This window comes from Gobius niger (genome assembly GCF_951799975.1).
Source record: "Gobius niger genome assembly, chromosome: 1".
Taxonomy (NCBI): Eukaryota; Metazoa; Chordata; class Actinopteri; order Gobiiformes; family Gobiidae; genus Gobius; species Gobius niger.
In genome coordinates, this window is record NC_136852.1 from 19261982 (window position 1) to 19277355 (window position 15374).

Genomic DNA, 15374 nt, shown 5'->3' on the forward strand with positions numbered 1-15374 from the left:
CAGAAAGTGTAGGTTTTTTGTTGAAAAACACATTTTGTAACTATGTATGTTGACATTTGGTGTTAGGCAAGAGATTCAGGTCCACTGTCCTCGAATGTTTTATATTATTAACACCACAAATTGTATCATGTATGTTCGAAAAATATCACATAAAAGAATTGTGATGGGAAAAAAAAAATCCTTAAAACCTTAAAATAACTCACTTTATCAATACTACATTAAGTCTGCATCACATGACACTGTGTGCAAACAGCTTCGGACTTTGTCCAAACAGAAGTACATACATGAAAAGTGAAGTAACTGGGCGAATGACTTATAAAAATGAACACACAGAGAGAATGAAAGAAATTTTATTTTTCATTAATATATTATTTTCTAAAACATTAAAATACATAATTAATTTCAGCAAAATGTAGCCTCCTTCAAACAAAATTGGTCTTTCAATGCTTGTACTACTTGTTAAGCAGAAAATAAAAAAGTCACAGATAAAATATTTTTGTTCTTTGGGTAGAAAAATAGGGACATGTACACAGCTGAAATATTGTTCAAATAAGATCTTTTTTAATCGTAATTGCTAAATATGTTCACATAAATGGCTAATACAAACACACTGTCGATACTAAATTTTAAATCATCAACACAGAGCCACAGCTGTGTCACTACCCAGATATGTATATTCAAGTAGTTTATCAATATGTAAAACGTTAAAAAGAAAACAGATAATAATACTTGTATTACAAAACAAGTGTGTATCAGTAACATCATTATGTTTGATCTTTACTTATATTGAAGCTTTAAAACCCCTGGAATGCACTTTCGTAAGAGTGACTACACTGTATAAAAAAAGTCACACTAAATAAAATGAAGCTTAGCAAAGTTAATTTGATCTACAAATACTGCATAGTTTAATCAGTGCATTCAGGTACATCATGTCAAGAGAAATTAACATAAAAATTCAGAGCTGTTTGGTGTTGTATGCATCTATTTGGAAAGTGTAAACACTACAAAAGAACCAGGTTTGGCTCCACTTTCCTGAGCAAATTGCATGACTTCCTTTTTTTGTAAAATATTATACTATATACAGTACACATAGAGAAAGCACTAAAACATGTGCGGCACATGTCAATAAAACAAATCTACAATGGTGACTGTCAACAAAAGTTACTAAGTTGTTTTGTGCAGAAGTTAAAGTTAGAGAGCGTATCAATCCCCGGACTTTGAAAACAGCAGATACCATATAAAGAGCTGACACGTAAGGCCAATGGGTGTTGCCAATTTAGCCTATGCTAGAAGCCGGATAGCTCCATTCTCCGAGCCCAGCAGCAGGAGTCTTTTGGTGGGTAGGACAGCGAGGCTGGTCAGTGTGCCACGGAAGTTCTCTGAACTTAACTTTGTGGTGCTAACAGGGCTCAGTGAGATGTCTGCCATAGAGTACACTCCAATTTTATTGGAAACTGTTCCTGTTACAATCTCAGAGCCATAAATGTCAAATGCATGGACGTGATCTGACTGTGACTTGTACTGCCGAAGAGGCTTATTTTCCAAATCTTTCCACACAGTGAGTGTGGAGTCGGTTGAGGAGCTGATGATCAGGTTTCCCTCTGCTGCCTAAAAAGTAACATACAAAACAGATTAATTTTGCATCCTTATACAAATCAACCTTTTCAATATACTGCATTTGTAAAGTACAGTATTGGGATAATGAATCTGTTTTTGGCAAAGTTACGAAGACACGAGTGTATCATCTTCTAATTAAACGGTATTGGTGTTGGTGCTAATGAAAGAACTCATCCCTTCGAATGAGTCACTTTTGTCCATGTTTGTCTAAACCTGTGCTGTTAAAACTAGAGATACAATCCTTGACCCAATTTGAGGTTAAATAAAGTTTGCTCATCCTTGCTCTGTTGACAGCAGAGATAGGCACACAATTTCCACAAATGTTTTCTGTATTTTTACTAACCATCTACAAGTTCCAATAAAGAAATTCTGTTTTCAAGCATTGCTTGATGGTAGTATATTTCTGTACCACATAGATGGTACACTAAAACTACAATTCCAATATATAAAAAGAGTAGTGCAAACAAACTGAACACATCAAAATGTTGTAACAAAATTACAACTGAGTCAGAAAGGGTTTGTGACTTGAATTCACATCAGATGTTCCCAACTAACGTCCTCAGTAAACACCTCTGCTGAACACAGCAAATATTGCAACACAAAACAGAATACATTTAAGAGGAATACGAGGAAAGTCTCTAAAATCTGCCATGTGAGTAAAAAAAGTATGCTTGAATTAAGTCTGCTTGGATTGAATACATGCTTTCTAATTACCATGTATTTAGTTAATTTGAGCACGTGCAAACATCTTTGTGGACAGTCCTACAAACTGTATGCTTAAATACCTTCATTTGAAGAATATCTCCTTCGTGAGCAGGCCAGCCTTTCAGAACCAGTCCCGTACGTGCATCAAGCAGAACAATAAAGCCAGATGAGAAACCTGCGGCAACAGTGCGCCCTGCAGGACTCACAGCAAGGTAGCGGATGAGACCAGCACTCACATTGTTGTATGCCAGGCGAAACTCATGCTGGGGACAAATATCCTTCTTGTCAGAGTCGCATAATCTTAGCATATGCGGTTACACTGTTAAATGTCAAATCATATTAAAAGGTATACCTGCAGTCCTGGCTTGCGAGGATCAATAAAACGGAGAACAGAATCTGCACTGCCCAACACTATGCTGGAATGAGGAGCTGGCATTGTGGTGACAGATGTAATTGGGTTTTTACCATCAATAGCTTCATATGAACGAATAAGTTTTCCTATTGAAAGCAAACAAAACAAAATAATGTTAATACATACATACATTTTTGTTATTATTTATGTTTTTGATTGCTTTTACCAGTGTATTGGTCCCACAGGTGCACTGTGCCATCACAGCTCACTACTTCCTGAGAACAGTCCAGCTGTCCAACATAAAAAACAGACTTTCGATGTTCTGAGTAAGTGAGTCTGGGCTCCACCGTCTGTGTGCCATCACCATGGTTGTAGAGAGGCCACAGTTTCACAGTCTTGTCTTTACTACCTGAAAGGAAGTAATCCTCCCCTGCCAGTGGCGCTATACATTTAGCTGTGCCTGAATGACCCAGGAAGCTCTGAAGGCGAATTTGGTGAAAGTGGAAATGATCCAGCTGGTTAAGGCCAATCTCATATTGCCAATAAGCGAGCCAGTTTCCCTGAAGTGAGCGGCTACTGCGTGGCAGTTCTTGCTTTAAAGCACTATCCTCAGGGGTGTGCCCAGTCAGCCAAGAATTAGTTGAAGAACTTGGTCCAGTGGCTGAACTTGTAATTGTAGAAGAAGTGGTAACAATAGGGCCAGTGTTACCAGAGCGTCCCCAAGAGCTGGACAAGTTAGATGTGCCACTAAAATCACTGTCTTGAGACACTTGTATACGATTACCTATGAGGTGGCTGCCAAAAGTACCTGACTCAGAGTCAGGGAGGTTAAAGTTACCCGAAGGTGCAGGGAATGGATTGGATGATACTTGTCTGCCAAAGGTGGAAGACACACTGGGCTCCATTCTGGAGGACGTGACATTCACATTTGGGTTGTCTTGTCTAGGAGTGTAGGATTGAGACAGCTGCCACACTAGTTCATGGTTGGGAATTAGTTTCCGAATAGCAGTGTCACCTAAAGAAGTCACACGTGTGAGTGCAAAGTTTAACTTTGAATAAGTACTTGATAATAGATGATTGTCTGACTCGTACCTATGAGACAGTAGAAAGGTACATAGGATGCATGGGCCATTTGAGAATTAAACACGTTCTGAAGCTCCTCCAGTACCCCCAATTCATATGTGACATGTTCTTCTTCAGGAGTACAAACATCCACCACAGTCAATTCCCCCACCATCCTCCGAGGAGCATTGTTCAGCTTTTGTACAAAAATAGGAATATAGTAAGGACGACAGAATAAAATGTTTACAGTATAATTTGAATAACATAATAAATAACATAATAAATAACGGTATATTTTATATAATATTCTATGAAATTAAATATAGCAGAATAATTTAATTTAATTTAATACATACGTCAGATGAAATGTAAAACCCATTTGCCCTATAAAATTAATACACACCTGGTGCTTCAAGGAATGCAGCAAAGAGAAAACTGCAAAGAATCTTTGTAAAGTATCAGCCATGTGCTGCTGGACCATCTCCCTCCCGATGCGCAGACAGATGAGAGCCATTAGGCTGAGTGTTTTGAGACACACAGCAGTGCGTGTCTCCACCCCACTGGGGAATCTGAATATGGCAAGCACATGTATGATGAATACATCATTGATCAGAATCACACAGTTTGGTTGCACTCATTGTGGTTGGGTCACATTCAATTACCCCATTTTGGGAGTTGTCAGTAAATCCAGTAGTGGCAGGAGTACATCTTGGTTAATTTTCATTAGCATGTCCATTAAAGTGGTATCAGAGAGAAACACAATGATTTTCTGCGTAAGTGCAACAGCACCAAGCAAACTGGCCTCCTTACGTGTGTTAAGGCGCTGTGAAGAAGGAGGGGATACCTGAAATGATAAAAAAGAATGAAGATGTTACTCCAAGGAAATATTTTATGCATCCTTATGCTGCTATCTTACCAGGTATCCTATATAAGGTAAGTACTGATAAGTGAGCACAGGCTCTCCATAAAGTTGAGCAATGTAGATAAGACAATCGAGCACTGGTTCTGCTGTCTGGTCGCCTACTACAGGTTTCCTCTCATACACACTGCCCATTGCTACAGTCTCACTTCTGCATTCCACATCTGGTGGAGTCACAAACTGGTGGTTTTTAGGACCTGCAATCAAAACACAATAAGTTATCTCAAAACAGTTGTCGCCAATTGTATTTTTATTAATCAGTACTTTACCAATGTAACAGTTAGTAAGCAACCGCAGAAGATTCCGTGCCACATAACGTGAAGTCACTGTGGGTCCAAGCTTTGCAGATAGCCATCTTACGGTTTTGCAAACAGTATCTACAGGTCATAAAAAATATATAGTGAACGGTCCATTGAACAATCTTGAATGTACACATTGCATTATCTCACCTAAAAGAATTTTCTGTTCTTTTTCTTCTGAATCTTCTGATGGATCCTGGTCAGCCTCTTCCTGCTCCACGATTTCCTTCTCACTATGATCCAGTACCATGCCATTTACAAAGTCTCCCTCTAAAGTGGTGACAGTGGCTCCTGAGGCCTCTGTTCTCTCTGACAAATTCAAGTCTACTCTGGAAACAGGAGCGTCATCCGTCTCTTCTCTACCATCATTAACATCAGTCACCTCCTCATCCTCCAACTCTCCACCCTCCTCTCCTTCACTGGCCTGTTTGAGGTCTTGACTGCTGTCTGCTGATTTAAGACTGGCTCGATCCCTCATTGAGTCTACATCACCAACTGATAGCTCACTGGTGCTGCTTTTGTCACTCAGTTTACCCACACTCAGAGACTCCTGATCCTGATCCTTGGCAACAGCATTTTGATTCAGTTGCTTTCCAACCCCCGACCCACTGCTGACATAGAAGCCATTCTGAAAATCTTCTGCCTCTGTGAGAAACACCTGATCATTGAGGCTGATGCCAGAAGAGTAGTCAACCAGTCCACTGTCAGCCACAGCGCCGGCAGCTCCGCCTCCCGCTCCTACAGCGCCTGTAACAGTGCCTGATGACGACTCAAAGTCCTCCTCTTCCTCTTCCACATTACCCCTGGCACCTCCAAATCCTTTACATGTGTCACCAGTGCCCAAGTTGCATCTTTCAAAGCCAGTCAGAACCTGCAGCACATGGGGTAGTAGGCTTGACAGAAAGGCCTGAAGGCTGAGGCGTACAATCAACTGCAGAATGAAGCAGTCTGTGTAAAGATAGAAACGTCCTCGCAGACACTGAGGGTTCTCATAAATGTTTATGAGTGGCTTCAGTAAATACTTATTAGCATTTCTGGGGCCTAGCACTTTTGAAATTGGTTCAAAAAGATACCATGCAGCATAAATTGCAGTCGACTCCTCAAGCATCAAAGTGAGAATGAATGGCAATAAAATTTCAAGACCCTCTGCTGTAATGTTCTCACGAAGCAAGGTGTCCAGACGTTGCCAAAGATGAAAGACTATGTCTCTTCCTTGTACATTACAAGTAGGCTCCATTTTTGTGTGATAGGAAAAAATAAAATGATGCAGAGCAGCAAAATATGGAGGGAATGGAAATGGGCTAGTGATGGAATTCAATAACTGCCAGGGGTTTGGGGGTGGCAGACCATCTCGAATGGCAGCATATCTGAAAAGCAGTGGTCCTGGGCAACTTGGTACTTTTTGAGTCTTTGCACTAAAATGCTTTTTGATAACAAGTAGAGTCTCAAGAGCATATTGCAATGGCAGCGGTACATCACGCAGACTAACTGTGCAGAGCTTCATGACAGCTTCAAATCGCCGGCTGAGAGGGGTGCCCGGCTTGAGCCCTCTAAGTTTGGAGGAATAAAACAGCTCTGCAATGACAACTCCAAGGGCCTGCATATCTCTCTGGTAGAGCTCTGTATTTGAGGGTAGAGCCTCTGTCTCTGAGATACCTTCATTTAAAGTATGCTGCTCTTGAGCATGTAGACACTTAACTACAAAATTGCTCAATTTTTCCAACTCATCCAGAGGTTGTAATGCGTTGAAACCTTCTGAAAGTGTTATTTTAATTTCATCAAAATTAGTGGCATTAACAGCGCCTTCGCAGTGTTTTTTGTTAGTTTGCCCTCCTTTAGAAACCATCGAGCTGCGTAGATTTGGGCCTAAAGCACTAGTTGAGAAATCAGACAGAGATCCTGCTGACTGGGATGCCAGAGCTGAATGTTCTGAACAAAATTTTCCAAGGGTAGTGCTAACATTTGGCAATGCTGCAGACGAGCCAGATGATGCCAATGAGTCAAGGGCTTCCATACCCTGTTCAAGCTCTTCATCTTTGTCAACCATAGTCCACCCACTCGACTCACAACCAGTGGTCTCAGGCACCTGCCCATCTATGGCACCTGCTGTTGTATCAAAGTGAGGAATGTGTAGTGAAGGCACATTAAAGGAGGCAAGGCCCTGTAGAGGAGGCTCAGCTGGTGCATATTGGGATGGAGACAGGCGAGGTGGGTGTGGTTGGTCAAATAATTGAACAACACCATAGGTAGTCAGATTAGTGTGGTTGTCAACAAGATGCAGGCACACATTCTTAGCCTTAACAGCTTCTTTTCCAGACAATTTATAACCAAACGTGAGGTCTATCCAGTGATGTAAATATTGGGACACTTCTCTACTTTCCAAAAGATGCCGGTGGATCTCAATAAATTCTTCATACGACTTGCACCAAGAAGGTACATCCAGATCTGGCATGTCTGGATGAATGGACTGGAAAATAGAAGGATCTGTGTAAAACTCTGGAATGCACTCGTCAGGGGTCCAGCTCTGCATTCGTTCCATGCTTGCTGGATACTCATTGGGCTCCCACTGAGATCTTACATGACTGCACAACACAGCTTTGGGAGTTTGCCGAGCTTTATAAACATAGTACGTTATGTCTGAAAGCACATCGGAGATGTGATGAGGAACATGAAGATGGTCAGACTGTCCAGCATTACCAGATGCTAAGGAGCCTACGAGGTCTCCTCCTACACCCCCGCCCCGTACTCCATTAGTCACTGCTGCCAAAGCCTCTTTGGTCATCTCATAAGTAAAGTCCAGCTGCTTATCACCTTTGTTTAGTCTAAACTTTGATCGGCGAAGGTCACGAAATTTCCCAAATGGCACTGTGAAATCAATCACCCATGGAAGCACTGGGTGGTAATTGGGATCTCCATAGCGCCGGCCAGCTAAACGGTTAAGTTCCATCAAGTAACGGAAGTTGCTAACTCGCCCGTGGACCCAGTCTAAAACCAAGGTCCTAAGCTCACCAAAGCAATCGTCACAAAGCGTTTTGTCTATGGGTGTGCTGCCAATGGGAAGCATATGCTTTTGTTTGTCAATAACATCAGATCCATTTTCTTCTCTCCTGAGATTTTCATAGTGAGAAAGGTTAAGTTTGAGTCGACTGCAAAGTTGCTCATCCACTGCTATATCTTGTAGAGAGAGTTCTCCACACGACAAGCCGGCTGCATGGAAAGCCTGTAAGGCTATTAGTAGCTGGTAGAGAATGAACAATACTTTTGCGTGGCTGTTTGCTAGCTTGGCTGGGCTGAAGGACACAATGTCATGTAGAGTGTACTGAGTGTAAGGTAGAATAATATAAAGCACATCAGAAGTTTCAAAAAGACACTCCGCAGGAAGAACATTGGGGCACAGGACCTCTGACTGAGACTTGGAAAAGCAAGACGATGACAAAAAGTCTCTATCTCTAACCGGGGACATGGAAGGTGACCCTTTGTCATTTGAGATAAATGTGGTATTGAAGAGCTTTTGCAATCCGCTACGTATGGCATCAACAGCTGCAACGTGCATCTGCTCACTGGTCCCTGCATATGGCTGCACAAATTTACAATGAGCCTCATACCACAGATTTCTGAAAAATAAAGGTAAACAAAACAAATTTAAACACTTTAGTTAAATGTATTTCATCAAGGAGAAGCATAACAAAAATAAAGACTTGTGTGCAGTTAAAAACATGTTATTTAAAATACAATTTACTGTACCTGATATTAAGCTGGGACATACATTGCATGGTTTGGATGAAAGAATTATGAGAGATTAATTCATTTTGATTGTAACAGGGATCTCTTGCCAATCTGTAGTCCAGTTTGCTTTTTCGTAAGCCTTGAATGCAAACTCGAGTCCATCCAGGTGGTAATTTTGCATGAGAACACTGAAGATAGGAGCCAACTTCAGTCTCATTGGTGTTGTTAAAGCGGGCACAACGGAGGAGCCTCCGCTCCCTGAGACCCATGACCCACCGTGTAGGAACTAGGGCTGTAAGCTCTGTGGGTCGAGGTCCTGGCCCCAGTTGATGTTGGTCAATGCCCAGGTCTTTTTCCACAGCATCTAGAAGCCAATCCATAGTGACCTGTGCAAATGTTTTCATTCACAGCTTCATTTTCCAATGTTGACGCAATCTCAAAGGAATCCTCTTCTCGGGCTCTAGGAAAAACACAAAATAAGTGTTATGGTTTGTTTGTTTGTTTGTGTGTTTGTATGATATAAGATTGAGAGAAATGGGCGTAATATCATATGTGGTCTAAAAAGCATTTGGACAAGACACTACAATCACTTTCCCTTTGTATTAACACGTAGGCTTATGTGTGATTTGCGGTCAGAGTGTAGCAGTGGGCAACCTAGCGTTACCTTACAGCTGTGGTGGAATAATGCACGAAAGTATAAAGCAACTTTGAGATCCGTTACTATTACGCATCTACACAGTACACCTCCTTCGCTTGTTGCCTGTAGTAGCAATATTCCTGGCGTCATCAGAATAATGTGTATCACATGACTGCCTCTGTCCTGTTGTAACTGCATGCATTGTGTTTGACCATCAACTAGCCGAATAAACACGTTGCTAGGTTGTGTCACCAAAGAAAGTCATCATTGTATACTCGTTGTTAGCAGTATACCCTAATAATAACACTATAGAGGTGTTGTTAGCTTAACGGCTAGCGCTACGGAAATCAAAACAGGGGAGCAGTTTACTCTGAACTTAACAATCACCAATAGTACAGTTTACAATGGCTATGCATCAACTAGCCATGGTTGCCCAAAGAAAATAAATAAAAGCCCGACACACTTACCCGTTTGTTGTTAAACTTGTAGCAGAGGAACTTAGCACAGAGCTATCGACGCCCTGCTGCTTTCAAACACTGCTCATTGAAAAACTATGACTCATATTGTTCCTTTTTACCTCCGATCATGGCGTCTAATACTATCTGTGGGCTCCATTTTAAACGTAAAGAGTAACTGTCAAATAAAACTCGGATTCTTAATTGTTTTCTATGCGTTCCATAAAGCCATGTTTTCAGAAGCTCACGTGACGCGCAGTGGCGTCATGTGACTCGGGCATCCAAAAGAAGCTTCGAGTTTACAGAAGGTGGAGATGGCCATTACGAATTAATGTCATTACATCTTAGTGTTTCTTAAGATGTCAAGTTTATCATACGTTTCTGTCTATTGATTTATATAGTACTATACCTGTAGTGGCAAAATTGCGTAGGCTTTCTGTTGTAGTGAAGAAGAGCCACCAGCAGATGCCGTCATTGCCTTTTCAGTTAACGCATAGGCCTACAGCATTATGTGGGAGGGCCACCTATGGGGCCACCACATTTAAACGTGGACATATGGACACATGAAGTCTTTCTTCACATTGTGTTGCCTAATATTATTGAATGAACAAGATAAATCCTGGTTGATTGTGTATTTTTTATGCAGCACATATCTCAACCCTGATTAAAAAAATAAATCTTGTTTTTCATTGTATTGTTATGTTGGTCTGGATATTTACAATAGCATAGCCTATATATATGGTGACAAGACAAAGAAAATATATATATTGATGATTTGACTGATTTTGCTGTTAGACAACATAGGCTCAGATCGAAATCTGCAAATGTTTCATTCGTTTTTTCTATGTGTGATTTTATTTTTTATTTTTTCGCCAAAGGGAGAGTTAAATATTATAAAGACCAGTGGGCATGGACAAATATTGGTATTTCTCACAGAAATACGATTTTTGCAAACCCTTTTAATTTTATTTTCAATAGGCCTAATAGTGGACACATTCCTATTTGTCTACTCCACATTGCCGTATATGACCTCAGGCCTACAGCTTACCCACATTTCAGGAACTGCAATGGCCAGTTTATTGGACCCATTCATCTGAATATCAATGAGCCGATGAAAACTCTTTTAATTGCATTCAATTATGCTTGCAGAGATGCAAACAAGCTTTCAACTGCCGGCCCGAGGGACGTCCTTGACCGGCCTTTGTCCAGCACCGTCCCTCTTAATTGTGATTCGTCACCGCACTTGCTTGCCCCCGCCTTTTCTCATGAAAAGCGGGGCCCATGGAACAAACGCGCCTGTACTGTGTATGCCCTGAGCATGGCATTCCTCAGATATGTGCGTTCAATTAAGGACCCGATTATTCTCTTCCTCACTCCTGTTCTCCTTCTTCCTCTGCCATTGGTGATCGGGACACCGGTATGTAAAGTAGACTATCTGGACCAAAAAGAAAAATATTCCACTTTGTTGTAATTGGTGTAGAAATGTCGGGGCTATAAAAGAACATATTTCCCCCCTTTTTTTATGGATTATTGATCTATTGTGGACTTCATAGTTTCAGCATTTCTGACACTAGTGTTAGGCTACTGAACAAGTTACTGTAAACGGGGGTTTAGCACCTGTTGTTGCCCTTGCACTAAAACCCTTGGATCTCTGCAGCCAGGGCCGGTGCGGTCCTCCGTGTTGTTTTAACATGCCGCTGTTAACGTTAAGGGTCATGCCCAGCGTGGGAACACAAGCCTGGGCTGTGCACTGAATGCGGCTTTGGACAGAGACCGACGCTGACTCGGGTTAGACGTACATCACAAAGGCCAAAAGTCTTTAAAAACATAAAGATTTGTTTCCCCAATGTTGATCATTTATTACTCTGCATCCTTCAAACTGTGCAGCATTGCAGTGTTATAACTTTAACCCTTGAACCATTATAATGTTACATTTTTATTGCAAAAGGTTTTAATACAAAATGTTTTGGTTTGTACTGCACTCATTTGTGTCTTCCTTATTCAGGAGGCAGAATGTGCTTATGTGATCATCCTGATGGCAGTGTATTGGTGCACAGAAGTGCTGCCTCTGGCTGTGACTGCTCTGCTGCCAGCCCTCCTTTTCCCTCTGTTTGGGATCATGGTGTCAAAACAAGTGAGTTATTAAACCTCTTTCCTGAGTGGATATTGTGAATTGCTAAAGTGTGCTATATTGTACCAGGTTTGTATGGAATATCTGAAGGACACAAACCTGTTGTTTGTGGGGGGCCTGATGGTGGCTGTGGCTGTGGAGCACTGGAATCTACACAAACGCATCGCTCTAAGAGTCTTACTCCTAGTAGGTGTTCGTCCTGCACTGTAAGTATCTGTTAAAAGCAAAGCATATCAGATAAAAACATTGATACAATCTTATCTGGGTAATTTTATGATCTTGGAGATGTGATACATAGTTGTTTACTGAAAGTCTTATCATGTGTCAGTTTGATGTTAGGTTTTATGGGAGTCACCGCCTTCCTTTCCATGTGGATCAGTAACACTGCGACTACAGCCATGATGGTGCCTATAGTCCAGGCTGTGTTGGAACAGCTCAACAACAATGAGGCAGAAATTCCTCATATCCTGAGCTCTGAGGAGATGCTTCAGACTACAGACAGTGACAACAAACCGCTTCCTCCAGCTGAGAAACAGAGCGAGGGTAAAGGTGGACCTTGATTATTTCATTGTATACCATTATTACAAATGAATACACTTTAAAAGTGTGCCCTTATTTGTAGGTCCCACAATTGTGACATTCCTGGATGCTGAAACAGAAGCAGAAAAGCAGAGAGAAGCAGATGAGAGAAGAAGGATGTGCAAAGGGATGACTCTGTGTGTCTGTTACGCTGCCAGCATCGGGGGCACTGCCACCCTGACAGGGACTGGTCCAAACCTGGTGCTCATGGGCCAGATGAACCAGTAGGACTATATCTAATGTATAACTTGTGCCGCCTTCATTTTATTCATTGTAATTGTTTGTGTGTTTTCAGACTATTCCCTGACAATGGAGATGTGATCAACTTTGCCTCCTGGTTTGGATTTGCATTCCCTAATATGATTCTTATGCTGACATTGGCCTGGCTTTGGTTGCAGTTTGTGTTCATGGGTTTTAAGTAAGTTTAGGAATGTTTTTAAAGTAACTGCTATTAATACCTGCATTGCTTTATTTCAAAGATTTGTAATGTGTGTATATTGACAGCTTCAAGAAGACATGGGGATGTGGCTCTGTGAAGACAGAGAAAGAAATAGCTGCCTATAATGTGATTCGGGAAGAGTACCGAGCACTGGGGTCCATGTCGTTCGGAGAGATTAGTGTCCTGAGTCTCTTCATTCTCCTGGTGGTGCTGTGGTTCACCAGGGACCCAGGCTTTGTCAGTGGCTGGGCAACAGATATATTCAACTCTAAAAAAGAGTATGTATACAAAGTTATTCTTTCTCTGATCATACACACTCAGTAACATTGTTGTATTGATATTAGGTATGTGACAGATGCCACTGTGGCCATCTTCATTGCGATACTGCTTTTCTTTCTACCATCCAAGCCTCCAAGTTTCTGTTCTCGGAGGAATCACAGTGAGCAAAGTAAGATTCTTAGAAAATATTATCCAGTGTAGTACAGGGTTTTTTTTGGTAAATGATTGGGTTTACACAGTTATTTATGTATGTTGGGTTTGTAGTGCTTAAAACTCCACCACTCCTGACTTGGAAAGTGGTCCAAAAGAAGTTACCTTGGGGCATTGTCCTTCTTCTAGGAGGAGGATTTGCTCTGGCAAAGGGCAGTGAAGTAAGACAGGTCAATTACGTTTCATTGGTCGTTATTTTGTTTAATTAAATCATGTGTCTCTAGGTATCGGGACTCTCAAAATGGATGGGAGACCAAATGAGTCCTCTTCAATCCATTCCTCCCTGGGCGATAGCTATGGTCTTATGCCTGTTGATTGCTACCTTCACAGAATGTACCAGTAATGTGGCCACTGCAACACTCTTCCTGCCAGTTCTGGCTTCAATGGTAAGATGTCCAGAGCAGGTTAACACGTGCATGGTCATGGATGAAACAGTTACATATACAATATTTAAAGGGAGGTGCAGTAAGGTGAAGTTTTATTTTTTTCCGTACTTGTTATACTTCAAATGATTCCCAAATGAAAGTCTAGCTCCAAACACACAGCAGTTGAGGTTTAGCCTACTTCTCTTGTTTGGTATCTAAATGGCCATTCAAGCTGAATATGTTCTACCCCCTTCTCTGGGCCCCTCCTCCCCTTTGCAGCCTGCCAAACACACCAACCCAGTGGCATTCGGTTGCCTTGATGCCTTCCTTCCAACAGCCAAAGAATGACACTATGACTGGTAGTAAAATACTCAAGAAAGCGGTTGTGTTGGACACGTTTTTAAATTGTCAAGTTGGAATCAAAGAACATTGCACATTAAAGAAAATTACACTTTTCTTCTGTAGTTAAACCATAACTGTAATAATGTAGGACTTGTTTTATATTTTATTTATTTTTGGAACGTCAAATTACTGTGCACTTAAAATCTCCTATTGTGGCATCATTCCAACATTTTCTTAGGCCTTTTCTGTCTTTACTACACATGCAGAGGCTCCTATTTTTGACACCATGACTCAGCCTGGAGTCTGCAGATTTTACATCTTAATTACACAACTTAATGGGAGTTTTGCACCACATGTTTCATTCTGAGTTATGAGTCCATGATTACAGTGGCCAGATGGATCATTGCAGGATTTTGTCCAGAAATCTGTGTTCATCCCTGTCTACCACTGCTTTGTTATTGTTTCAGTCTCAATCCATTGGGATGAATCCTCTGTATGTCATGGTGCCTTGCACTCTCAGTGCGTCATTTGCTTTCATGTTGCCTGTGGCCACCCCACCAAATGCCATTGTCTTCTCTTATGGGTACCTCAAAGTTGCTGACATGGTGAGTTTCTGTTTTTACAAAATTGTTATTTGTCATTCGGTCATTGCATTGGACTTAAACAAATGAAGAATTTCATATGCAATGACTTAATACTGGATGTTTTCTCTTTAGGCCAAGACGGGCATTGTAATGAATATAATTGGTATCCTTTGCATAACACTGGCCATTAACAGTTGGGGCAAGGCCATGTTTAACTTGAACACTTTTCCTTCTTGGGCCAACACAACTGGAGTGTGAGCGTCTGTCTGATGGAGACAAGAGCCCAGCCTGTCATTAGCCCACACGAGTCACAAAGCGAGTTCTGGTCATGGACAGTAAAGTTAAATGTGTACTACATGATAGGGATATAACAATGCACTCAAGCTACGATTCCATTCAGTTTTAAGTTTCCAATTTCAATATTATTATTTTTCTTACCTTTTTTTTTACAGAATGAATATGTCACATTTTATAACCAAAATATGTTTCTTTTCTTTTAACATTTGCATTTTTGTCCTTGTATGATTATGATTCTTCTATGATTCTTTCATTTTTTACTTCGATAAGAGAACTTTACTTTACAAAAAAAATTACAAGACAAAAAAATTAACCATCATTTTGACTGTTTTTTTTTTTATAACATCTGCATTTTTGTCATATATATGTATCGGAC

The 15374-nt window shown here is 41.0% G+C and overlaps 2 protein-coding genes across 2 annotated transcripts; one reads left to right on the forward strand and one right to left on the reverse strand.

Moving 5' to 3' along the window:
* Positions 1-426: 426 nt before the first annotated feature.
* Positions 427-10015, reverse strand: wdr81 (WD repeat domain 81). The gene is made up of 12 exons (XM_079564004.1): positions 9785-10015; positions 8699-9140; positions 5105-8568; positions 4925-5032; positions 4653-4852; positions 4399-4580; positions 4140-4305; positions 3767-3932; positions 2901-3689; positions 2675-2820; positions 2403-2585; positions 427-1608 (listed from the first exon to the last, which is right to left on the reverse strand). Exons 2-12 carry the CDS (start codon positions 9082-9084, stop codon positions 1282-1284), a joined length of 6117 nt encoding a protein of 2038 aa, XP_079420130.1. The 5' UTR covers positions 9085-9140; positions 9785-10015; the 3' UTR covers positions 427-1281.
* Positions 10016-11048: 1033 nt separating this feature from the next.
* Positions 11049-15124, forward strand: slc13a5b (solute carrier family 13 member 5b). Its single transcript, XM_079570982.1, has 12 exons — positions 11049-11189; positions 11778-11906; positions 11973-12109; positions 12232-12452; positions 12526-12706; positions 12778-12900; positions 12987-13199; positions 13266-13369; positions 13465-13571; positions 13635-13796; positions 14585-14722; positions 14834-15124. Exons 1-12 carry the CDS (start codon positions 11091-11093, stop codon positions 14957-14959), a joined length of 1740 nt encoding a protein of 579 aa, XP_079427108.1. The 5' UTR covers positions 11049-11090; the 3' UTR covers positions 14960-15124.
* The last annotated feature ends 250 nt before the right edge of the window (positions 15125-15374 follow it).